The sequence below is a fragment of the Triticum aestivum genome, chromosome 2A, assembly GCF_018294505.1.
Source record: "Triticum aestivum cultivar Chinese Spring chromosome 2A, IWGSC CS RefSeq v2.1, whole genome shotgun sequence".
In the NCBI taxonomy this organism is placed as follows: Eukaryota; Viridiplantae; Streptophyta; class Magnoliopsida; order Poales; family Poaceae; genus Triticum; species Triticum aestivum.
This window is the reverse complement of record NC_057797.1, coordinates 104833590-104861160: the sequence shown is the minus strand read 5'-3', so window position 1 is coordinate 104861160 and position 27571 is coordinate 104833590. Positions and strand designations below refer to the sequence as shown.

The following is a 27571-nucleotide window of genomic DNA, read 5'->3' as shown; positions in this document are numbered from 1 at the left end:
AATTTAAGAAACGACAGCTTAGGTTTCTTGCCAAACCATAGTTCACACGGTGTCGTCTCAACGGATTTAGATGGTGCCCTATTTAACGTGAATGCAGCTGTCTCTAATGCATAACCCCAAAACGATAGTGGTAGATCGGTAAGACACATCATAGATCGCACCATATCTAATAAAGTACGGTTATGACGTTCGGACACACCATTACATTGTGGTGTTCTAGGTGGCATGAGTAGTGAAACTATTTCACATTGTTTTTAACTGAAGGCCAAACTCGTAACTCAAATACTCTTCTCTACGATCAGATCGTAGAAACTTTATTTTCTTGTTACGATGATTTTTCACTTCACTCTGAAATTCTTTGAACTTTTCAAATGTTTCAGACTTATGTTTCATCAAGTAGATATACTCATATCTGCTCAAATCATCTGTGAAGATCAGAAAATAATGATACCTGTCGCGAGCCTCAATATTCATCGGACCACATACATCAGTATGTATGATTTTCAACAAATCTATTGCTCGCTCCATTGTTCCGAAGAACAGAGTCTTAGTCATCTTGCCCATGAGGCATGGTTCGCAAGCATCAACTGATTCATAATCAAGTGATTCCAAAAGCCCATCAGTATGGAGTTTCTTCATGCGCTTTACACCAATATGACCTAAACGGCAGTGCTACAAACAAGTTGCACTTATCATTATTAACTTTGCATCTTTTGGTTTCAATATTATGATTATGTGTATCACTATGATCGAGATCCAACGAACTATTTTCATTGGGTGTGTAACCATATAAGGTTTCATTCATGTAAACAGAACAACAATTTATTCTCTTACTTAAATGAATAACCGTATTACAATAAACATGATCAAATCATATTCATGCTCAACGCCAACACCAAATAACACTTATTCAGGTTCAACACTAATCCCGAAAGTATAGGGAGTGTGCGACGATGATCATATCAATCTTGGAACCACTTCCAACATACATCGTCACTTCACCCTTAACTAGTCTCTGTTTATTCTGCAACTCCCGTTTTGAGTTACTAATCTTAGCAACTGAACTAGTATCAAATACTGAGGGGTTGCTATAAACACTAGTAAAGTACACATCAATAACATGTATATCAAATATACTTATGTTCACTTTGCCATCCTTCTTTTCCGCCAATCACTTGGGGTAGATCCGCTTCCAGTGACCAGTCCCTTTGCAGTAGAAGCACTTAGTCTCAGGCTTAGGACCAGACTTGGGCTTCTTCACTTGAGCAGCAACTTGCTTGCTGTTCTTCTTGAAGTTCCCCTTCTTCCCTTTGCCCTTTTCTTGAAACTAGTGGTCTTGTCAATCATCAACACTTGATGCTCTTTCTTGATTTCTACCTTCGTCGATTTCAATATCACGAAGAGCTCGGGAATCGTTTTCGTCATCCCTTGCATACTATAGTTCATCATGAAGTTCAGTAACTTAGTGATGGTGACTAGAGAATTCTGTCAATCACTATCTTATCTGGAAGATTAACTCCCACTTGATTCAAGCAATTGAAGTACCCAGACAATCTGAGCACATGCTCACTAGTTGAGCGATTCTCCTCCATCTTTTAGCTATAGAACTTGTTGGAGACTTCATATCTCTCAACTCGGGTATTTGCTTGAAATATTAACTTCAATTACTGGAACATCTCATATGGTCCATGATGTTCAAAACATCTTTGAAGTCCCGATTCTAAGCCGTTAAGCATGGTGCACTTAAACTATCAAGTAGTCATCATATTGAGCTAGCCAAACGTTCATAACGTCTGCATCTGCTCCTGCAATAGGTCCGTCACCTAGCGGTGCATCAAGGACATAATTCTTCTGTGCAGCAATGAGGATAAACCTCAGATCGCGGATCAAATCCGCATCATTGCTACTAACATTTTTCAACACAATTTTCTCTAGGAACATATCAAAATAAACATATGAAAGCAACAACGCAAGCTATTGATTTTACAACATAATTTGCAAAATACTATCAGGACTAAGTTCATGATAAATTTAAGTTCAATTAATCATATTACTTAAGAACTCCCACTTAGACAGACATCCCTCTAATCCTCTAAGTGATCACGTGATCCAAATCAACTAAACCATGTCCGATCATCACGTGAGATGGAGTAGTTTTCAATGGTGAACATCGTTATGTTGATCATATCTACTATATGATTCACGCTCGACCTTTCGGTCTCCGTGTTCCGAGGCCATATCTGCATATGCTAGGCTCGTCAAGTTTAACCTGAGTATTCTGCGTGTGCAAAACTGGCTTGCACCCGTTGTAGATGGACGTAGAGCTTATCACACCCGATCATCACGTGGTGTCTGGGCACGACGAACTTTGGCAACGGTGCATACTCAGGGAGAACACTTCTTGATAATTTAGTGAGAGATCATCTTATAATGCTACCGTCAATCAAAGCAAGATAAGATGCATAAAAAGATAAACATCACATGCAATCAATATAAGTGATATGATATGGCCATCATCATCTTGTGCTTGTGATCTCCATCTCCGAAGCACCGTCATGATCACCATCGTCACCGGCGCGACACCTTGATCTCCATCGTAGCATCGTTGTCGTCTCGCCAATCTTATGCTTCCACGACTATCACTACCGTTTAGTAATAAAGTAAAGCATTACATCGCGATTGCATTGCATACAATAAAGCGACAACCATATGGCTCCTGCCAGTTGCCGATAACTTGGTTACAAAACATGATCATCTCATACAATAAAATTCAGCATCATGCCTTGACCATATCACATCACAACATGCCCTGCAAAAACAAGTTAGACGTCCTCTACTTTGTTGTTGCATGTTTTACGTGGCTGCTACGGGCTTAAGTAAGAACCAATCTCACCTACGCATCAAAACCACAACGATAGTTTGTCAAATAGACTCCGTTTTAACCTTCGCAAGGACCGGGCGTAGCCATACTTGGTTCAACTAAAGTTGGAGAGGCAGTCGCCCGCAAGCCATCTCTGTGCAAAGCACGTCGAGGGAACCGGTCTCGCGTAAGCGTACGCGTAAGGTTGGTCCGGGTCGTCTCGTCCAACAATACCGCCGAACCAAAATATGACATGCTGGTAGGCAGTATGACTTGTATCGTCCACAACTCACTTGTGTTCTACTCGTGCATATAACATCAACATCAATAACCTAGGCTCGGATGCCACTGTTGGGTTTCGTAGTAATTTCAAAAAATTTCCTACGCGCACACAGGATCATGTGATGCATAGCAACGAGAGGAGAGTGTTGTCTACGTACCCAACGCAGACCGACTGCGGAAGCGATGACACGACGTAGAGGAAGTAGTCGTACGTCTTCACGATCCAACCGATCAAGCACCGAAACTACGGCACCTCCGAGTTCGAGCACACGTTCAGCTCGATGACGATCCCCGGACTCCGATCCAGCAAAGTGTCGGGGAAGAGTTTCGTCAGCACGACGGCGTGGTGACGATCTTGATGAACTACAGCAGCAGGGCTTCGCCTAAACTCCGCTACAGTATTATCGAGGAATATGGTGGCAGGGGGCACCGCACACGGCTAAGGAATCGATCACGTGGATCAACTTGTGTCAACTTGTGTGTTTAGAGGTGCCCCTGCCTCCGTATATAAAGGAGGAGAGGAGGGGAGGCTGGCCGGCCAAGGGGGGAGGCGCAGGAGAGTCCTACTCCCTCTGGGAGTAGGATTCCCCCTCCAATCCTAGTCCAACTAGGATTCCTCGGAGGGGAAAAGAGGAGGAGGGGGCCGGCCACCTCTCCTAGTCCTAATAGGACTAGGGGAAGGGGGGGCGCGCAGCCCATCTAGGGCAGCCCCTTCTCTTTTCCACTAAGGCCCACTATGGCCCAAATAGCTCCCGGGGGGTTCCGGTAACCCTCCCGGTATTCCGGTAAAATCCCGATTTCACCCGGAACACTTCCGATATCCAAATATAGGCTTCCAATATATCAATCTTTACGTCTCGACCATTTCGAGACTCCTCGTCATGTCCGTGATCACATCCGGGACTCCGAACAACCTTCGGTACATCAAAATGCATAAACTCATAATATAACTGTCATCGTAACCTTAAGCGTGCGGACCCTACGGGTTCGAGAACAATGTAGACATGACCGAGACACGTCTCCGGTCAATAACCAATAGCGGGACCTGGATGCCCATATTGGCTCCTACATATTCTACGAAGATCTTTATCGGTCAGACCGCATAACAACATACGTTGTTCCCTTTGTCATCGGTATGTTACTTGCCCGAGATTCGATCGTCGGTATCCAATACCTAGTTCAATCTCGTTACCGGCAAGTCTCTTTACTCGTTCCGTAATACATCATCTCACAACTAACATATTAGTTGTAATGCTTGCAAGGCTTATGTGATGTGTATTACCGAGAGGGCCCAGAGATACCTCTCCGACAATCGGAGTGACAAATCCTAATCTCGAAATACGCCAACCCAACATCGACCATTGGAGACACCTGTAGTACTCCTTTATAATCACCCAGTTACGTTGTGACGTTTGGTAGTACCCAAAGTGTTCCTCCGGTAAACGGGAGTTGCATAATCTCATAGTCATAGGAACATGTATAAGTCATGAAGAAAGCAATAGCAACATACTAAACGATCGGGTGCTAAGCTAATGGAATGGGTCATGTCAATCAGATCATTCTACTAATGATGTGACCTCGTTAATCAAATAACAACTCATTGTTCATGGTCAGGAAACATAACCATCTTTGATTAACGAGCTAGTCAAGTAGAGGCATACTAGTGACACTTTGTTTGTCTATGTATTCACACATGTATTATGTTTCCGGTTAATACAATTCTAGCATGAATAATAAACATTTATCATAAAATAAGGAAATAAATAATAACTTTATTATTGCCTCTAGGGCATATTTCCTTCATAATAAACATTTATCATGATATAAGGAAATAAATAATAACTTTATTATTGCCTCTAGGGCATATTTCCTTCAGTCTCCCACTTGCACTAGAGTCAATAATCTAGATTACACAGTAATGATTCTAACACCCATGGAGCTTTGGTGCTGATCATGTTTTGCTCGTGGAAGAGGCTTAGTCAACGGGTCTGCTACATTCAGATCCGTATGTATCTTTCAAATCTCTATGTCTCCCACCTGGACTAGATCCCGGATGGAATTGAAGCGTCTCTTGATGTGCTTGGTTCTCTTGTGAAATCTGGATTCCTTTGCCAAGGCAATTGCACCAGTATTGTCACAAAAGATTTTCATTGGACCCAATGCACTAGGTATGACACCTAGATCGGATATGAACTCCTTCATCCAGACTCCTTCATTTGCTGCTTCTGAAGCAGCTATGTATTCCGCTTCACACGTAGATCCCGCCACGATGCTTTGTTTAGAACTGCACCAACTGACAGCTCCACCGTTTAATGTAAACATGTATCCGGTTTGCGATTTAGAATCATCCGGATCAATGTCAAAGCTCGCATCAACGTAACCATTTACGATTAGCTCTTTGTCACCTCCATAAACGAGAAACATATCCTTAGTCCTTTTCAGGTATTTCAGGATGTTCTTGACCGCTGTCCAGTGATCCACTCCTGGATTACTTTGGTACCTCCCTGCTAGACTTATAGCAAGGCACACATCAGGTCTGGTACACAGCATTGCATACATGATAGATCCTATGGCTGAAGCATAGGGAACATCTTTCATTTTCTCTCTATCTTCTGAAGTGGTCGGGCATTGAGTCTGACTCAACTTCACACCTTGTAACACAGGCAAGAACCCTTTCTTTGCTTGATCCATTTTGAACTTCTTCAAAATTTGTCAAGGTATGTGCTTTGTGAAAGTCCAATTAAGCATCTTGATCTATCTTTATAGATCTTAATGCCTAATATGTAAGCAGCTTCACCGAGGTCTTTCATTGAAAAACTCTTATTCAAATATCCCTTTATGCTATCCAGAAATTCTATATCATTTCCAATTAGTAATATGTCATCCACATATAATATCAGAAATGCTATAGAGCTCCCACTCACTTTCTTGTAAATACAGGCTTCTCCAAAAGTCTGTATAAAACCAAATGCTTTGATCACACTATCAAAGCGTTTATTCCAACTCCGAGAGGCTTGCACCAGTCCATAAATGGATCGCTGGAGCTTGCACACTTTGTTAGCTCCCTTTGGATCGACAAAACCTTCTGGTTGCATCATATACAACTCTTCTTCCAGAAATCCATTCAGGAATGCAGTTTTGACATCCATCTGCCAAATTTCATAATCATAAAATGCGGCAATTGCTAACATGATTCGGGTAGACTTAAGCATCACTACGGGTGAGAAGGTCTCATCGTAGTCAATCCCTTGAACTTGCCGAAAACCTTTTGCAACAAGTCGAGCTTTGTAGACAGTAATATTACCGTCAGCGTCAGTCTTCTTCTTGAAGATCCATTTATTCTCAATTGCTTGCCGATCATTGGGCAAGTCAACCAAAGTCCATACTTTGTTCTCATACATGGATCCCATCTCAGATTTCATGGCTTCAAGCCATTTTGCGGAATCTGGGCTCACCATCGCTTCTTCATAGTTCGTAGGTTCATCATGATCTAATAGCATGACTTCCAGAACAGGATTACCGTACCACTCTGGCGCGGATCTCACTCTGGTTGATCTACGAGGTTCAGTAGTATCTTGTTCTGAAGTTTCATGATCATTATCATTAGCTTCCTCACTAATTGGTGTAGGTGTCACAGAAACAGTTTTCTGTGATGTATTACTTTCCAATAAGGGAGTAGGTACAGTTACCTCGTCAAGTTCTACTTTCCTCCCACTCACTTCTTTCGAGAGAAACTCCTTCTCTAGAAAGTTTCCGAATTTAGCAACAAAAGTCTTGCCTTCGGATCTGTGATAGAAGGTGTATCCAATAGTTTCCTTTGGATATCCTATGAAGACACATTTTTCCGATTTGGGTTCGAGCTTATCAGGTTGAAGCTTTTTCACATAAGCATCGCAGCCCCAAACTTTCAGAAATGACAACTTTGGTTTCTTGCCAAACCACAGTTCATAAGGCGTCGTCTCAACGGATTTTGATGGTGCCCTATTTAACGTGAATGCGGCCGTCTCTAGAGCATATCCCCAAAACGATAGCGGTAAATCAGTAAGAGACATCATAGATCGCACCATATCTAGTAAAGTACGATTACGACGTTCGGACACACCATTACGCTGTGGTGTTCCGGGTGGCGTGAGTTGCAAAACTATTCCACATTGTTTCAAATGTACACCAAACTCGTAACTCAAATATTCTCCTCCACGATCAGATCGTAGGAATTTTATTTTCTTGTTACAATGATTTTCAACTTCACTCTGAAATTCTTTGAACTTTTCAAACGTCTCAGACTTGTGTTTCATTAAGTAGATATACCCATATCTGCTTAAGTCATCTGTGAAGGTGAGAAAATAACGATATCCGCCACGAGCCTCAACATTCATCGGACCACATACATCTATGCGTATGATTTCCAACAAATCTGTTGCTCTCTCCATAGTACCGGAGAACGGTGTTTTTGTCATCTTACCCATAAGGCATGGTTCGCAAGTACCAAGTGATTCATAATCAAGTGGTTCCAAAAGCCCATCAGTATGGAGTTTCTTCATGCGCTTTATACCGATATGACCTAAACGGCAGTGCCACAAATAAGTTGCACTATCATTATCAACTCTGCATCTTTTGGTTTCAACACTATGAATATGTGTGTCACTACTATCGAGACTTAATAAGAATAGACCACTCTTTAAGGGTGCATGACCATAAAAGATATTACTCATGTAAATAGAACAACCATTATTCTCTGATTTAAATGAATAACCGTCTCGCATCAAACAAGATCCAGATATAATGTTCATGCTTAACGCTGGCACCAAATAACAATTATTTAGGTCTAATATTAATCCCGAAGGTAGATGTAGAGGTAGCGTGCCGACTGCGATCACATCGACTTTGGAACCATTTCCCACGCGCATCGTCACCTCGTCCTTAGCCAATCTTCGCTTAATCCGTAGTCCCTGTTTCGAGTTGCAAATATTAGCAACAGAACCAGTATCAAATACCCAGGTGCTACTGCGAGCATTAGTAAGGTACACATCAATAACATGTATATCACATATACCTTTGTTCACCTTGCCATCCTTCTTATCCGCCAAATACTTGAGGCAGTTCCGCTTCCAGTGACCAGTCTGCTTGCAGTAGAAGCACTCAGTTTCAGGCTTAGGTCCAGGTTTGGGTTTCTTCTCTTGAGCAGCAACTTGCTTGCTGTTCTTTTTGAAGTTCCCCTTCTTCTTCCCTTTGCCCTTTTTCTTGAAACTAGTGGTCTTGTTGACCATCAACACTTGATGCTCCTTCTTGATTTCTACCTCCGCAGCTTTCAGCATTGCGAAGAGCTCGGGAATAGTCTTATTCATCCCTTGCATATTATAGTTCATCACGAAGCTCTTGTAGCTTGGTGGCAGTGATTGGAGAATTCTGTCAATGACGCAATCATCTGGAAGATTAACTCCCAATTGAATCAAGTGATTATTATACCCAGACATTTTGAGTATATGCTCACTGACAGAACTGTTCTCCTCCATCTTGCAGCTATAGAATTTATTGGAGACTTCATATCTCTCAATCCGGGCATTTGCTTGAAATATTAACTTCAACTCCTGGAACATCTCATATGCTCCATGACGTTCAAAACGTCGTTGAAGTCCCGATTCTAAGCCGTAAAGCATGGCACACTGAACTATCGAGTAGTCATCAGCTTTGCTCTGCCAGACGTTCATAACATCTGGTGTTGCTCCAGCAGCAGGCCTGGCACCCAGCGGTGCTTCCAGGACGTAATTCTTCTGTGCAGCAATGAGGATAATCCTCAAGTTACGGACCCAGTCCGTGTAATTGCTACCATCATCTTTCAACTTAGCTTTCTCAAGGAACGCATTAAAATTCAACGGAACAACAACACGGGCCATCTATCTACAATCAAACATAAATAAGCAAGATACTATCAGGTACTAAGTTCATGATAAATTTAGGTTCAATTAATCATATTACTTAAAGAACTCCCACTTAGATAGACATCCCTCTAATCCTCTAAATGATTATGTGATCCAAATCAACTAAACCATGTCCGATCATCACGTGAGATGGAGTAGTTTCATTGGTGAACATCACTATGTTGATCATACCTACTATATGATTCGCGCTCGACCTTTCGGTCTCCGTGTTCCGAGGCCATATCTGTATATGCTTGGCTCGTCAAGTATAACCTGAGTATTCCGCGCGTGCAACTGTTTTGCACCCGTTGTATTTGAACGTAGAGCCTATCACACACGATCATCACGTGATGTCTCAGCACGAAGAACTTTCGCAACGGTGCATACTCAGGGAGAACACTTCTTGATAATTAGTGAGAGATCATCTTATAATGCTACCGTCAATCAAAGCAAGATAAGATGCATAAAGGATAAACATAACATGCAATCAAAATAAGTGATATGATATGGCCATCATCATCTTGTGCTTGTGATCTCCATATTCGAAGCACCGTCGTGATCACCATCGTCACCGGCGCTACACCTTGGTCTTCATCATAGCATCGTTGTCGTCTCGCCAATCTTATGCTTCCACGACTATCGCTACCGCTTAGTGATAAAGTAAAGCATTACAGCGCGATTGCATTCAATACAATAAAATGACAACCATATGGCTCCTGCCAGTTGCCGATAACTCGGTTACAAAACATGATCATCTCATACAATAAATTTTAGCATCATGTCTTGACCATATCACATCACAACATGCCCTGCAAAAACAAGTTAGACGTCCTCTACTTTGTTGTTGCAAGTTTTACGTGGCTGCTACGGGCTTAAGCAAGAACCAATCTTACCTACGCATCAAAACCACAACGATAGTTTGTCAAGTTGGTGCTGTTTTAACCTTCGCAAGGACCGGGCGTAGCCACACTCGGTTTGACTAAAGTTGGAGAAACTGTCACCCGCTAGCCACCTTTGTGCAAAGCACGTCGGGAGAACCGGTCTCGCGTAAGCGTACGCGTAATGTCGGTTCGGGCCGCTTCATCCAACAATACCGCCGAACCAAAGTATGACATGTGGTAAGCAGTATGACTTATATCGCCCACAACTCACTTGTGTTCTACTCGTGCATATAACATCAACATATAAAACCTAGGCTCGGATGCCACTGTTGGGCAACGTAGTAATTTCAAAAAAATTCCTACGCACACGCAAGATCATGGTGATGCATAGCAACAAGAGGGGAGAGTGTTGTCTACGTACCCTCGCAGACCGAAACGGAAGCGTTGACACAACGTAGAGGAAGTAGTCGTACGTCTTCCCGATCCGACCGATCCAAGCACCGTTACTCCGGCACCTCCGAGTTCTTGGCACACGTTCAGCTCGATGACAATCCCCGGGCTCCGATCCAGCAAAGCTTCGGGGATGAGTTCCGTCAGCACGACGGCGTGGTGACGATCTTGATGTTCAACCATCGCAGGGCTTCGCCTAAGCACCGCTACAATATGACCGAGCTGTAATGTCGTGGAGGGGGGCACCGCACACGGCTAAGGAACGATCACGAAGATCAACTTGTGTGTCCTAGGGTGCCCCCTTGCCCCCGCATATAAAGGAGCCAAGGGGAGGGGCAGCCGGCCAAGGAGGGGCGCGCCAAGGGGGAGTCGTACTCCCACCGGGAGTAGGACTCCCTTCTTTCCTAGTTGGAGAAGGAGAAGGGGGGAAAGAGGAGGAAGAGGGAAAGGAAAGAGGGGGCGCCGCCCCCCTTCCCTTATCCTATTCGGACTAGGAAGGGGAGGGGCGCGCGGCCACCTCTTGCCTCCTTTCCTCTTCTCCCTTAAGGCCCATGTAGGCCCAATAACCCCCCCGGGGGGTTCCGGTAACCTCCCGGTACTCCGGTAAAATCCCGATTTCACCCGGAACGATTCCGATATCCAAATATAGGCTTCCAACATATCGATCTTTATGTCTCGACCATTTCGAGACTCCTCGTCATGTCCATGATCACATCCGGGACTCCGAACAAACTTCGGTACATCAAAATGCATAAACTCATAATGAAACTGTCATCGTAACGTTAAGCGTGCGGACCCTACGGTTCGAGAACAATGTAGACATGACCGAGACACGTCTCCGGTCAATAACCAATAGCGGGACCTGGATGCCCATATTGGCTCCTACATATTCTACGAAGATCTTTATCGGTCAGACCGCATAACAACATACGTTGTTCCCTTTGTCATCGGTATGTTACTTGCCCGAGATTCGATCGTCGGTATCTCAATACCTAGTTCAATCTCGTTACCGGCAAGTCTCTTTACTCGTTCCGTAATACATCATCTCACAACTAACTCATTAGTTGCAATGCTTGCAAGGCTTATGTGATGTGCATTACCGAGAGGGCCCAGAGATACCTCTCCAACAATCGGAGTGACAAATCCTAATCTCGAAATACGCCAACCCAACATGTACCTTTGGAGACACCTGTAGAGCTCCTTTATAATCACCCAGTTACGTTGTGACGTTTGATAGCACACAAAGTGTTCCTCCGGTAAACGGGATTTGCATAATCTCATAGTCATAGGAACATGTATAACTCATGAAGAAAGCAATAGCAATATACTAAACGATCGGATGCTAAGCTAATGGAATGGGTCATGTCAATTAGATCATTCACCTAATGATGTGATCCCGTTAATCAAATAAAAACTCTTTGTCCATGGTTAGGAAACATAACCATCTTTGATTAACGAGCTAGTCAAGTAGAGGCATACTAGTGACACTCTATTTGTCTATGCATTCACACATGTATTATGTTTCTGGTTAATACAATTCTAGCATAAATAATAAACATTTATCATGATATAAGGAAATAAATAATAACTTTATTATTGCCTCTAGGGCATATTTCCTTCACTAAGCCCTTTGGATACCATAATCCTAGAGTTGGGGTGTGAGCCAAATATCGAAGAATTCGCTTCACAGCTAAGTGATGCGACTCCTTTGGTGCCGCTTGGAATCGAGCACACATGCAAACACTAAGTATAATATCTGGCCTAGATGCACATAGATAAAGTAAAGAACCAATCATGGAGTGGTATACCTTTTGATCGAACTCTTTACCATTATCGTGAGGACCCAGATGATGCTTGGCTGGCATTGGCGTCGTGAAGCCTTTGCAGTCTTGCATACCGAACTTCTTCAAGCAATCTTTGAGATACTTCTCTTGAGATATGAAGATGCCGTTGCGTTGCTGTCGTATTTGAAGACCGAGAAAGAACTTCGGCTCTCCCATCATAGACATTTGATATTGCTCTTGCATCATATATCCAAACTCTTCACTGTACTTCTGATTGGTGCAGCCGAAGATAATGTCATCCACATATATTTGGCACACAAACAGTTCACCATCATATGTCTTCGTGAAGAGAGTGGGGTCGAGAGAACCAGGTATGAAGCCTTTGCTCTTCAGGAAGTATTTGAGTGTGTCATACCAGGCCCGAGGGGCTTGTTTGAGGCCATACAGTGCCTTGTTGAGCTTGTATACCATGTCAGGATGTTTTGGATCTTCAAAGCCAGGAGGTTGTGCAACATACACTTCTTATTCAATCTTGCCATTGAGGAAGGCGCTCTTCACATCCATTTGATAAAGAAGTATGTTGTGATGATTTGCATAGGCCAGCAGTATGGTATGGCTTCAAGTCTAGCCACAGGAGCAAATGTTTCATCAAAGTCAATGCCTTCCACTTGAGTATATCCTTGAGCAAAGAGATGAGCTTTGTTTCTGACAACTTGACCATGCTCATCTTGCTTGTTGCGGTATATCCATTTGGTGCCTATTATGTTGTGCTTTCGAGGATCGGGACGCTTGACCAGTTCCCATACATTATTCAGCTCAAACTGTTGAAGCTCGTCTTGCATAGCTTGAATCCATTCAGGTTCCATGAAGGCTTCTTCAACTTTCTTGGGTTCTGTTATTGAGACGAATGCGAAGTGCCCACAGAAATTTGCTAGCTGAGTTGCCCTTGAACGAGTGAGTGGACCGGGTGCATTGATGCTATCAATTATTCTTTCAATCTGCACTTCATTGGCAACGCGAGGATGTACATGGCGAAGATTTTGCTCTTGCTGATCATTGTCGTTGTTAGAAGGAATGTCTTCAGGCTGAGCATTGTCTTCATGTTGATCAGGTGCTGAGATGATAAGTTCTTCTTCAGGATGAGCTTCAGAAGGTATAATTTCTCCAGTTCCCATTAGCTTGATTGATTCATTGGATGGAACTTCATCTAGCACATTTGGCATTTGCTCTCTTTGTGAACCGTTGGTCTCATCGAACCGCACATCCGCTGTTTCAACCACTTTGTAATGAAAGAGATTGAAGACTCTGTAGGAGTGCGAATCCTTTCCATATCCAAGCATAAAACCCTCATGTGCTTTTGGTGCAAACTTTGAGGTGTGATGTGGGTCCTTGATCCAGCACCTGGCGCCAAATACTCTGAAGTAACTGACATTTGGCTTCTTACCAGTAAGGAGCTCATAAGATGTCTTGTTCAGAAGCTTGTGAAGATAAACACGATTGATTGTATGGCATGCAGTATCAATGGCTTCAGGCCAGAATTTTCTTGGAGTCTTGTATTCATCTAGCATTGTTCTTGAAGGAAATATGCCCTAGAGGCAATAATAAAGTTATTATTTATTTCCTTATATCATGATAAATGTTTATTATTCATGCTAGAATTGTATTAACCGGAAACATAATACATGTGTGAATACATAGACAAGCAGAGTGTCACTAGTATGCATCTACTTGACTAGCTCGTTAATCAAAGATGGTTATGTTTTCTAACCATGAACAAAGAGTTGTTATTTGATTAACGGGGTCACATCATTAGATGAATGATCTGATTGACATGACCCATTCCGTTAGCTTATCACCCGACCGTTTAGTATGTTGCTATTGCTTTCTTCATGACTTATACATGTTCCTATGACTATGAGATTATGCAACTCCCGTTTGCCGCAGGAACACTTTGTGTGCTACCAAACGTCACAACGTAACTGGGTGATTATAAAGGTGCTCTACAGGTGTCTCCAAAGGTACATGTTGGGTTGACGTATTTCGAGATTAAGATTTGTCACTCCGATTGTCGGAGAGGTATCTCTGGGCCCTCTCGGTAATGCACATCACATAAGCCTTGCAAGCATTGCAACTAATGAGTTAGTTGTGAGATGATGTATTACGGAACGAGTAAAGAGACTTGCCGGTAACGAGATTGAACTAGGTATTGAGATACCAACGATCGAATCTCGGGCAAGTAACATACCGACGACAAAAGGGAACAACGTATGTTGTTATGCGGTCTGACCGATAAAGATCTTCGTAGAATATGTAGGATCCAATATGAGCATCCAGGTTCCGCTATTGGTTATTGACCGGAAACGTGTCTCGGTCATGTCTACATAGTTCTCGAACCATAGGGTCCGCACGCTCAAGGTTTCGATGACAGTTATATTATGAGTTTATGAGTTTTGATGTACCGAAGGAGTTCGGAGTCCCAGATGGGATCGGGGACATGACGAGGAGTCTCAAAATGGTCGAGACGTAAAGATCGATATATTGGACGACTATATTCGGACATCGGAAAGGTTCCGAGTGATTCGGGTATTTTTCGGAGTACCGGAGAGTTACGGGAATTCGCCGGGGAGTATATGGGCCTTATTGGGCCATACGGGAATAGAGGAGAGAGGCCAAAAGGAAGGAGGCCTGCGCCCCCCCTCTGGTCCGAATTGGACAAGGGGCGCAGCCCCCTTTTCCTTCTTTCTCTCCCCCTCTTTCCCCTTCTCCTACTCCAACAAGGAAGGATGGAGTCCTACTCCCGGTGGGAGTAGGACTCCCCTTGGCGCACCCCCCCTAGGCCGGCCGCCCCCTCCCCCTTGCTCCTTTATATTCGAGGGCAGGGGGACACCCCATGACACACAAGTTGATCTTCGTGATCGTTCTTTAGCCGTGTGCGGTGCCCCCCTCCACCATATTCCACCTCGGTCATTTTGTAGCGGTGCTTAGGCAAAGCCCTGCGACGGTTGAACATCAAGATTGTCACCACGCCGTCGTGCTGACGGAACTCCTCCCCGAAGCTTTGCTGGATCGGAGCACGGGGTGCGTCATCGAGCTGAACGTGTGCCAAGAACTCGGAGGTGCCGGAGTAACGGTGCTTGGATCGGTTGGACCGGAAAGACGTACGACTACTTCCTCTACGTTGCGTCAACGCTTCTGCTTCGGTCTACGAGGGTACGTAGACAACACTCTCCCCTCTCGTTGCTATGCATCACCATGATCTTGCGTGTGCGTAAGAATTTTTTTGAAATTACTACGTTCCCCAACAGTTCTGGCCATCTCAATGAGTGTTCTGTTCTTGCGTTCGACGACCCCATTCTGCTGTGGCGTGTACGGGGCTGAGAATTCATGTGTGATGCCCAAGGTATCAAGATATGTATCAAGGCCAGTGTTCTTAAATTCAGTGCCATTGTCACTTCTGATATGCTTTATCTTGGCGCCATAGTTGTTCATTGCTCGATTGGCGAAGCGTCTGAAGACATCCTGCACTTCAGTCTTGTAAAGGATTATGTGCACCCAAGTATATCTAGAATAATCATCAACAATGACAAAGCCATAGAGACAAGCAGTAGTAGTAAGAGTTGAGTAATGAGTGGGACCGAAAAGATCCATGTGAAGCAGTTCGAAGGGTCGGGTAGTGGTCATGATTGTCTTCGAGGGATGTTTGGCCCTCGTCATCTTTCCTGCCTCACAGGCACCGCATAAGTGATATTTCTTAAACTTGACGCCCTTGATGCCTATGACATGCTTCTTCTTTGCCAAGGTGTGGAGGTTCCTCATGCCAGCATGCCCAAGCCTCCGATGCCAGAGCCAGCATTCTGAAGCTTTTTCTAGAAGACATACGGCAAGCTGTGGTCCTGCTGAGAAATCTACCACGTACAAATCATCTTTTCGGTACCCTTCAAATACTAGAGACTTGTCAGATTCCATTAGAACAAGGCAACGATATTTTCCAAATCTTACGATCATGTTTAAATCGCAAAGCATTGAGACAGACATTAAGTTGAAGCCAAGGGATTCAATAAGCATGACTTTATCCATGTGTTGATCCCTTGAGATTGCAACTCTACCTAGACCCAATACCTTACTTTTACCAGTGTCAGCAAATGTGATGTGGCTCTTGTCGGATGGACGTAAGGTTGAGTCCATAAGAAGGCTTCTTTTGCCAGTCATGTGATTTGTACACCCACTATCAATAATCCATTCTGAAGACGCTGGTGTCGTACCCTACAGTGCAGTTAGGGGGATAGGCTTCACGAAGAGCATTGTGAAGCAAAAACATTTGACGAACCAGTGGGTTATGAAAGCTTAGATCCAGATTAGGACTAATAGGGAGAGTAGCAAGCGATTCAGGAACGAAGTACATAGTAAGACCATTCGGGCATTTGATCTTGCGCCCTACAAGATGTTTAAGGTCCCCAGCAATAGCGTCAGACGATTTTGGTTTTCTGCTGGAGACCTTTCCCTGCAAAAGAGAGCTAAGCTTTCTTAGCCACCCACATCTTCAAGGGTGGCTTAGAAGCAATAAGTCTAAGTGCAGCATCTGAGAACTTTGGCTTTGGAGCCCTAGCAAACAGTATTGCAGGCGGACAATAGTACTCATAAGAATAAGCAGAATAGTTCTTGGTCCTATGACATGGCGGTTTGATGAACCGCTCTCATATTCATATGCCTGAGTATGGTTTCCCTGCAAAACATTTGCGTTAGTGCGACTCAGGTGAGTACTCTGTCTGTGTGAAGCCTTTGGACCGTATGAAGCCTTTGGTCTGAGGTTTGTCTTCTTCACGTGAGGTGTCATGATGACATTCACAGGAAGATTCTCCAGACACCTTTTCGGAACCCAGATCTTCTTCATAGGCGGTCCATTCCTGCAGTTAGTACCAATGTACCTGGCAAACACTTCACCATTCTGATTCTTAAACAGTTTATAGTTTGCATCAAAAGATTCATCAATGACAATGGGGTTAACACAAGTGAACCCAGACAGAGTGGATGGATCTGCTGAAAATTCCTTTGCAGCAACCCATGTGGTTTTGGGGTACTGCTCAGGTTTCCAGTAAGAGCCATCAGCATTCATTTTCCTTACGAACCCAACACCCTCTTTCCTCGGGTTTTGGTTCAAAATCTGCTTTTTGAGGACATCACATAGTGTCGGATGCCCTTTAAGACTTTTGTATATCCCTATTTCAAGCAATGTCTTCAACCTAGCATTCTCATCAGCAATAGCAGTGGAATCCTCAGCAGTTGAAGATATTGCAACAGTAGCAGCAGTAGAACATTCAGCAACAGTAGTAGCATTATCACGCTCAATGCATTTAAGACATGGTGGTTCAAATCCTTCCTGAGCGGAGCTGATCTGTTCGGCGCGAAGTGACTCAATTTCCTTTTGAAGATCTTCATGAGCCGCTCTCAATTTCTCAAGATCTTGCTTCCTTTGAAGATAATCATAGGAAAGCTTTTCATGAGTTGTTGAGAGAATTTCATGACGACTTTCAAGTTCCTCATACTTAACATGAAGATTTTTTATGTCTTCAATTAAGGATTCAGATCAAGTCATTTCAGCACCTAACAGATCATCGCTTCTGTCTAACAATTTTTGAATATGTTCCATAGCTTTCTGTTGTTCAGTTGCAATTTTAGCAAGTGTTTTGTAGCTGGGTTTTGAACCACAATCAGAGTCACCGTCACTAGATGTTTGATAGTGAGTAGTGCGTGTGTTTACCTTGGCACCGCGTGCCATGAAGCAGTAGGTAGAAGCGGAGTAGTCCTTGTCATTTGCATCGGTGTCGGTGATGAAGTCATTGTCTTCAGTGTTGAATATGGACTTGGCAACGTATGTTGTAGCCAGACTTGCGACGCCTGAATCGGACTCCTCCTCAGACTCCACCTCCACCTCCTCAGAAGCGGACTCCTCCTCTGAATCCATTTCCTTGCCAACAAACGCACGTGCCTTGCCAGATGAGCTCTTCTTGTGTGATGAAGACTTTGAGGAAGACTTGGAAGAAGACTTTGAGTATTTCTTCTTCTTCTTGTCGTCAGAGTCATATTCCTTGCTCTTCTTTTTCTTTTTGTTCTCATTGTCCCAGTGTGGACACTCAAAGATGAAGTGGCCAGGTTTCTTGCACTTGTGACATGTTTCCTTCTTGTAGTCGTGAGCAGAAGCTTCATCATTCCTTGAGCTTGATCATGAAGACTTTCTGAAACCTTTCTTCTTGGTGAATTTTTGGAACTTCTTCACAAGCATAGCAAGTTCCCTTCCAATGTCTTCAGGATCATCCGAACTGCTATCAGATTCTTCTTCAGATGAGGAGACAGCTTTTGCCTCAAGGCACAGTTCGCCCATAGTTTGGACCGTAGATATCTCTTTTCTCAGAAAGCTGAAACTCATGTGTGTTGAGCCTCTCAAGTATGTCAAACGGATCGAGTGTCTTGAAATCAGGACGTTCTTGAATCATCAGGGCTAGGGTGTCAAACGAACTATCAAGTGATCTCAGTAGTGTCTTGACGACTTCATGTTTGGTGATTTCAGTAGCGCCGAGGGCTTGAAGCTCATTTGTGATGTCAGTGAGTCGGTCAAATGTGAGCTGGACATTCTCATTGTCATTTCGCTTGAAGCGGTTGAAGAGGTTGCGAAGGACACTGATTCTCTGATCTCTCTGGGTTGAGACGCCTTCATTGACCTTGGAGAGCCAGTCCCAGACCAGCTTAGATGTTTCTAAAGCACTCACACGACCATACTGTCCTTTGGTCAGATGACCACAGATGATATTCTTGGCAGTGGAGTCTAGTTGAACGAACTTCTTGACATCAACAGCAGTGACACCTTCTCCAGCCTTGGGAACGCCGTTCTTGACGACATACCATAGGTCGACGTCAATGGCTTCAAGATGCATGCGCATCTTATTCTTCCAGTAGGGATATTCAGCTCCATCGAAGACGGGGCACGCAGCGGAGACTTTAATTATCCCTGCAGTCGACATAGCTAAAACTCCAGGTGGTTAAACCGAATCACACAGAACAAGGGAGCACCTTGCTCTAATACCAATTGAAAGTGTGTTATATCGACTAAAGGGGGGGTGAATAGGCGATTTTTATGAAAGTCTTCAAAACATGGAAGTTATGAAGACAAACGATAGAAATAAACCTATTACCCTGCAGCGGAAGGTAGACTACACTAGGCAAGCCATAGTCAAGTATTCAATAGAGTGAAAGCACAATGACTAATAGCAGCAATGTAGTAAGGATCAGGTAGGAAGATATTGTGAAGCGACGCAGAACACGCAGTCACTCAGTGAAGACAAAAGATAGTGCGAACATACAATGACTTCACAAGGAGTAACAGTAAGTAAAGGGAAGGGAAGATGAAACCAGTGACTCGCTGAAGACAATGATTTGTTGGACCAGTTCCAGTTGCTGTGACAACTGTATGTCTGGTTAGGGCGGCTAGGTATTTAAACCTTAGGACACACAGTCTCGGACACCCAGTCCTGAACACGCAGCTCAGGACACCCAGTCCTCACCGTATTCCCCTTGAGCTAAGGTCACACAGACCTCGCCCAATCACTCTGGTAAGTCTTCAAGGTAGACTCCCAAACCTTCACAGACTTCGTTCACCGGCAATCCACAATGTCTCTTGGATGCTCAGAACGCGACGCCTAACCGGCTGGAGGATGCACAGTCCTCAAGTGTAATAAGTCTTCAGATCACACAGACAAGAAGACTTAAGTGATGCCTAATTCTCTTTGGCTCTGGGTGGTTAGGGCTTTATCCTCGCAAGGAATTCTCTCTCAAAGGCTTCGAGGTGGGTTGCTCTCAAACGACAAAAGCCGTACTCTGAATCTGAGCAGCCAACCGTTTATGGTTGTAGGGGGTGGGCTATTTATAGCCACTTGGCAACCCGACCTGATTTGTCCGAAATGACTCTGGGTCACTAAGGAACTGACACGTGTTCCAACGGTCAGATTTCAAACTCAGACGACAACTTTACTTGGGCTTCAAGCAAAGCTGACTTGCCCGACTCTGGACAAGATTCGCTCTCAAAGTCTTCACTCGAAGACATAGGTTTTGTTTAAGCATCACTTCAGTCATTCTGACTGGTTCTCTTGGACCCACTTAACAGTACGGTGGTTCCTATGACTCAACACAGAAGAAAGAGAACTACGAAAGATCTAAGTCTTCGAGCTCCATAGGCTTCATGTGGTGTCTTCTCTTGTCATAGTCTTCAATATGAGTATCTTCATATACCACCTTTGACTTCAATGTCTTCATACATTTTTAGGGGTCATCTCTGGTAGGAAAACCGAATCAATGAGGGACTTCTACTTGTGTTATCCTGCAATTCTCACAAACACATTAGTCCCTCAACTAGGTTTGTCGTCAATACTCCAAAACCAACTAGGGGTGGCACTAGATGCACTTACACCAACGCTAGCAGCGGCTGCTGCACAAGTTGCCTCGGGGGTGCCACGTCTTGGCGTCGATATTCTCGACGTGGTAACGCCTCCAACAGCTCCTCCTGTAATGAAGCAAGAGAAAAGGCAGTCTCCAAATCTTTTGGCTGATGCAACATAATGCCTGCTCTAATCTTGGCTCTAAGCCCTTCCAGAAACTAGGTTGTAAAGTAAACAGAATCGAATGCAGGATTATGAGCTAAAATGTGATGCATCAATTCCTCAAAATGCTGCATATACTCATGCACCGTACCCTTTTGCCTCAATGTATTGAACTGCCGGATATGTGCCTGATATTGCTCACGCCCAAACTTGGTACTCAAAGCACTACAAAGTGTTTGCCATGTGAAAACAGTGTGTTGTGACTCATGCAACTATAGCCAACGAGCTGCATTGCCCGTGAAGTGCAGAGTCGCTAACCTAACCCACATCTCCGGAGCAATTCCAAAAACATCAAAGTATTTTTCACATCTGTTCTTCCAGAATTGGGGGTTGTCCCCGTCGAAAGATGGGAAATCCATCTTCGGCAGTGCCCAGTGCGCATGGTGCGAGTAAGGCAGGGGGTTTGCTCTTGCACCAAGCTGCCCGACATGGGTTGATCTAGATCTATGGTAGTGCGAGTTTCAGAGGGATTAGAGCACGCACCCTTGACCGGAGGCGGTGCCAGGGTGGTGACCACCCCATGTACCAAGCCCCCGGAGTTGAAGACCTCACCGTGGCCACTTGGCCCATGTTGTTGCCCCAGATCGGCCGCCGGTGGTGGGGGCGCTGGCCATCGCGGCTGCTCCTCCGGGATGGATGACGGATTCGTGAGCACGGGATGGAGCGCGATCCTACCCACTTGGGTACGGAGTTCATCAAGTTGGCCTTGGAGATTCTGGACCGCAGGGCGCCAAAGCTCCAGCGATTGCTGAATCGCCTCCAACTTGGCGTCGTTGGCGGCGCGGCTCTCGTTGACCGACTGGATCAGCGCCGCGAGCTGCTCCTCCATCGCCGCCGTCTTGAGCGCCTGCTTCGTGCTGTAGCGCGGGCGAGGGTACGTCGTCTCCAGGTCGCCTAACCTCTGATACCAGATGTAACGGGCCCGATCTATTGAGGGATTGGAGTGGGGAAGAGAAAGGGGATCGGCAGGGGAGGGGAAGGAATTTAGGGTTCCGGAGGAGAAGATCAGCTCCTCGCTCACGGCCGATTCAATATCCACTTCATCGATATCCTCAGCTTACACAGAGAAGGCCTAGTTATACAAGAATGAGACGGGCTGCAGCCCACAAGGTCAAGCATAGGCCCAACCGAACCGACCAAACTAATCCACTCGGCCTCACAGTCCACCAACCACTGGGACCGTCGAGTCCTTCTCCTCCAGGCACTTCGGATCCACCATGTCAGTCGTGACAGCCTTCCCCACAATATGTGAACCTCCCACGGTGAGAGCAGAATTCAATGATTTTCACACAAGCTACAGTAGTTTTCTTGGTTTCGGTGCTAGGAGTGTAGCTAAATTTACTTTCTTTTCTCATTATAAATATAATATAAAGTCACGTTACTTTTTGTATGCAGCATGCTACACTATACTACCTTGCAGGCATTGAGACTGCCTTTATTTCCGCAAAAAATAAATAAATGAGACTACCCTTTTTTTCATGGTAATACGTGTCACATTCATATCATAAAGATTAAATTATAAGTCACGTAAAAGCCGACATGACAAAACTGAAAAGATAGCAGAACATCGCTAAGCTTAACACCAACGTCCGTCACCTGCCTTCGGCACCACCACAGCAGTCACTAAAGGAAAAAAAATGACGGATCACCTCCTCAGCCTAGCTCGACGCCCTTAGCTGCTTGTTCATCTGCGTCCCTCGTAATCGCACCGTATGATCAAGTAGTCTTGATTGAACAACAGAAAATAAAAATACAAGTACATAACGTGCACACATATTAAACAATTTACAGTTGCTCCTACTTCGAGATCACATTGCAGTTAGTATCCACGAACACCACGGCTTCAGCTTCAGGATCTCTGTCAAATGCTTCACCAGCTGGTTCCTCGTATCCAAATCCAATTGCCGGTCCTCGGTGGTTACAGCGGCAATGGTGGCACCGGCTACAAAGACCGTGACGACGGAGGCGGCGGCTATGTCGGCAATGGCGGCGGTGGGTGCCAGGACCGCGGCATTGGCTTCAAAGGTTTCGGCGGACATGAAAATGAAACGAAAACTGACATGGCAGTCCGTCAGGTAATCAGGTCCCGCGCTTGACTGAAGCTTCTGAAGTGACTTGCTTCTGGGCTGAGACCACGCGCGGCGCCGCCGTGCCGGAGGCTCCCCTCGATGCTCTTCTCCGCCGTCAGGCACGGGCTCAGACGGCGGTTCCGTTCTCCTGCCTCGCCGGCGAAGGCTCCCGCTTCCCCTTCCGCCGCGCATCGCCGCGGCTCTCACGCGGACGCCTCGCCCGTCTCGCACTCGTCGCTGCTCCTCCGGCTGCGGTCAGGCCCCGCCCTCGCCGAGGCCCGGCGGCTGCACGCCGCTGTGCTCGTCGGCGGCCACCGCCACGGCGCGGTACTCGCCGCTCAGCTGGTGCAAGTGTATGCTAGGCTCGGGCAGATCGAGCACGCGCTTTGTCTGCTCGACGGAATGCCCAGGAGGAACTCCTTCGCGTGGAACGCCGCGATCAAGGGCCTCGTCGACGCCGGACGGTTCTCCGAGGCGCTGGAGACGTACCGGGCAATGGTCGACGATGGCTTGGCTGCGCCAGATGGTTTCACGTACCCGCCCGTCATCAAGGCGTGTGGCGCGCTTGGAGCGGTTGAGCAGGGCCGAATGATAAGAGAGCATGTGGAGGCAGGAGTTGCCTGTGGTGACGCGAAGCCCAATGTGTTTGTGCAGTGCGCGCTCGTGGACATGTTTGCCAAGTGTGGGTGTTTGGGCGAGGCGAGGAGTGTGTTCGAGAGCATGGAGCAAAGGGATGTGGCCGCGTGGACTGCGATGATCGGAGGAGCTGTGCATGCAGGAGATTGGCTCGATGCGATGTGTTTGTTCAGTAGGATGAGATCCGAAGGGTTCTGGGCTGATTCCGTGATCATTGCCACTGTCATCCCAGCGTGTGGCAGGGTGAAAGAGTTGCGAGCTGGAACAGCGTTGCATGGATGCGCGGTAAGATGTGGAGTTGCTGATGATAACTGTGTTTCAAATGCTCTGGTTGATATGTACTGCAAGTGTGGCTGTCTGGAGATGGCTGATTATTTGTTCCGTTCTATCGATTTCAAGGATGTCGTCTCTTGGAGTACATTGATTGCGGGGTATTCGCAGAACGGGATGTATCATGCGAGTGTCAGTTTGTTTACTGAAATGGTTGCTTCAGGGTTAAAACCAAATTCCAATACCATGGCAAGTATACTTCCGAGTCTTTCTGGCCTGAAGTTAGTCAGGCATGGAAAAGAGGTTCATGGCTTCTCGTTAAGACATGGACTTGACCAGAGCAAGTTTCTGGGGAGCGCATTTATTGACTTCTACAGTAGACAAGGATTCATTGGGGAGGCAGGAACCGTATTTGAGCTCATTCCAAAGAAAGATTTGGTCATATGGAATTCAGTGGTTGCAGCGTACGGTGTGAATGGGGAGACAGATTCTGCACTGTGTGCATTCAGGGCGATGCAGAAAGTAGGATTTAAACCTGATCATGTGACTGTTATTTCAGTTCTTCCAGTATGCAATCACCATTCCAGGCTCATACAGGGTAAGGAACTACATGCTTATGTCGTTAGGCATGATATGAGTTCTATCTGCTCAGTTAGTAACGCGCTTATAGATATGTATTGCAAATGCTGTTGCCTAGAAATGGGCAAAGATATTTTTCAGCTGATGACCGAGCGAGATACTGCCACATATAACACATTGATTTCTTCTTTGGGAAAGCATGGCCATGAAGATCAAGCCATAATGTTATTTGATCAATTGAAGAGAGATGGAATTGCTCCTGACAAAGTCACTTTTGTGGCTCTACTATCTTGTTGCAGTCATGCAGGCCTTACTGAGCAGGGCTTGCACTTTTACGATTCCATGTTACAAGACTACAACATTTCCCCAGATAAGGAGCATTACTCATGTGTTGTTGATCTTTACAGCAGATCTGGGAAACTTGACGATGCTTGGAAGTTCATTTCAAGTTTGAGGGAAGGGACAGAAATAGATGTTCTTGGATGCCTCTTGGCGGCTTGCAGAGTGCATAACAGAATGGATATTGCTGAGCTAGTTGCAAAAAGAATATTTGAAAAGAACCCCAGTGATCCTGGCTATCATATTTTGCTGTCCAATATATATGCTGATGCTGGAATGTGGTCTGATGTGACGAAGATCAGAACCATAATAGAAGAGAGGAGTTTGAAGAATAAAACAGGAAACAGTTTGATTTAAGTTGATAAGACCATAAGTCATGGATTGCATATATTAATCGTGTTTTGCTAAACCAAGAGAACCATTTATGGTTTGATGAGGAAAATACACCTGAAAAGGCACTCCAAATATGTCAGGCTGTCATCTATACTGCCAATATTCAGAACTTGAGGAAACACCTTATGGTTACTTTGTTCTGTATGATGGATATAGAAGGCAAGTTTATAACTGCTGATATGCACAGATAATGTCGAGCTTGGGGGAGAGTATGTCAGAGAAATATCTACTGTCTTCAGCAAGCTCTTAGAAGATTTTCTTCATAGGAAACAATTCCATGTGTGTGGATCCAGGCGAGTAAAAGGTGAACTGGATAATAGTTAGTGCATTGTACTTCTTTTGTAGTCATTAGTGCATTACTTCATTTTGCCTACGGTCTTATGCACCTTTTTGCTATTTATTATGTAGTTATAACTGAATAAACAGAGACTGTGCTAATTTATTTAAGGCTAGAACTTCACATTTCATTCTCTTTGACTGCAATCAGGCTTTATATAACATGCTGAGTAGCTTCATTTTGCAGTCCTGTTTTGGTATGGGACCTATTTTTCTGGATTGCTTAGTACCCCTGAATCCGTATTGCTCCGTTATCAACCTAATCTGTTCTAATGCAGATTTTCTTTGGTAATTATCAGGATTGTTTTCATGACTTCACCAAGTACTCTATTACTGTAATGTACAGCTGTTGGCATGATAAATCATTTATCAAGAAACAAAATGATACTTTTGAGCTCAGGTGATTTCCAGAATTCCAGCGCAGTCAGACTTCTTCTGTACTTGTGTCACAGGCAATCGCAATTCCCAATCTACTAGTCTGAAGTTCTTTTATGTGACACCCAAAGTGTTTTTTTTTCTTATGGTATTCGGAAGAAACAGCAACAATCCAATCCAAGTTTGACGTCCAGAACTTCAGATGTTGATGTTTGCGAAGAAAATATGGAGCTATGCATATTGGATTTTGAGGGAAAAATCAGAAGTCCTTCCGGTAACTATCTGAATTAACAAATGATCGTTTAAAATATCAGTTTTACCATGATTCTGAAGCTTGTTCACCACAGGCGCGGCAACTAGATCAGGCGACAGATAGGCCAGGCATCTAAATGTAGTCTCTCTCGTCGCAGGGTTCAGCATACTACAAAGCATGCTCGTGTTTAAATCTCTTCACCTGTTGCTATCATACAGCAGTGACAATGTTTCCATCAAATAGCGCCAAAAGCAGAAAGAATAAAGTGGATCACGTAAAGCATTCAGATTTCTCTTCTGATTCAAGGTATGAATACATATACACAAGGATAATCAATCAGTGGAATTGTTGAGCCTAGGCAAAAGAGTGGGCTCACCGCATGTCTACATCAGATAGTGGATTCCCTGCCTATCTGATTGTTGCTGCTGTCTGAAGTATATGCAGAGGACAGCAAGTTGGCCTATTATTACAGCTTTTGTTAGATCCATTCTGTTTCCAGGAATTGGTGGGACAGGCTGCTAACTTACTGACTTTTATGTCCGTGGCGGTGATGCATGCCGATGCTTCGGGAGAGCTGGGTACACCCGTTTGTCATACTACTTCCTATCGTTTCTTATTTTTCAAAGCAGAAAACGTCGCTGTTTGATCTTATTACTTGTTTCTGGAGAGTTGTATCTTGTACGACCCAACTGTTCAAGTAGAGCTTCTGTGAGTTTTCATCTCTTGAAGTGATTTCGTGGATCAACTAGTGATGTCTTCAAGGACTAAGCAGGCTAAATCACTGTGTTTTCCACTGCTGTTGTTTTTATCGCCATTTGTTAATTTATTTAGTTCCTTATGGTGTAAGACTGACAGGTTGGCCTGCAAGATCCAAGAGAGAAATGATTTATTGCCATATCCTATCCAGGTCACATCGGCACACCAACTCCGAAAGTTCCAATGGCCGGTATGATTTGGGCCGCCTACCTTCCTGCAACGGTAACCATCTCCCGCCACAGAATCTGGTATTCTCGGTTTCTATATACATGAACCAAATTAATTGTGATCAACCCTAGGCTAGAAGTCTAGAACCTGTTCTTAGCAGCTAACAGCCAGCTGCAGATATACCGGAGGAAGCAATGGAAGCTAGCCAGCACATGTTCTGGAGTCTTGCTCTGCACATTTGTCCACACTAGGCTGGTTACTAGACTGGTTAGCATTTGTTTATGCCTAAGCTCTGATGATCATTGGCTCCCTGAAACATAAACAACTGGCACGTCCTACTGCATTGTGCAGGGCTTCGGGGAGTGAGCTTGAATGAGTGGCACGCCCATCCATGTGGGCAGGGCAGATGAGAACGATCTCCTGATTATGAGGTGCCGACCCACGCCCTCTCTTGACGCTGCTGCCACCGGCGCTGCTTGAATTCATGTTCATGAACTGCTTGGCTGTCCTGTTTCACCAGTGAGAGGAGGGGGAGGGTTGCTGCTGCAAGAAACACACGGGCTTGGACGTTTGC

At 44.9% G+C, this 27571-nt stretch overlaps 1 protein-coding gene across 3 annotated transcripts; it reads left to right on the top strand.

The window, feature by feature from the left end:
* Positions 1–22697: 22697 nt before the first annotated feature.
* On the top strand, positions 22698–26331 carry LOC123187825 (pentatricopeptide repeat-containing protein At4g33990). 3 transcript variants are annotated; one of them, XM_044599785.1, is made up of 4 exons: positions 22698–25413; positions 25745–25845; positions 25986–26094; positions 26168–26331. In XM_044599785.1, exon 1 carries the CDS (start codon positions 22992–22994, stop codon positions 25071–25073), a length of 2082 nt encoding a protein of 693 aa, XP_044455720.1. In that variant the 5' UTR covers positions 22698–22991; the 3' UTR covers positions 25074–25413; positions 25745–25845; positions 25986–26094; positions 26168–26331. The 3 variants fall into 3 exon arrangements, with proteins under 3 accessions (XP_044455720.1, XP_044455719.1, XP_044455718.1); XM_044599784.1 differs by having other exon boundaries at positions 25745–26094; positions 26231–26331; XM_044599783.1 differs by having other exon boundaries at positions 25745–26094.
* The last annotated feature ends 1240 nt before the right edge of the window (positions 26332–27571 follow it).

Coding starts and splice junctions, on each gene's coding strand:
- LOC123187825 (XM_044599785.1), top strand. CDS start 22,992: ATGCTCTTCTCCGCCGTCAGGCACGGGCTCAGACGGCGGTTCCGTTCT.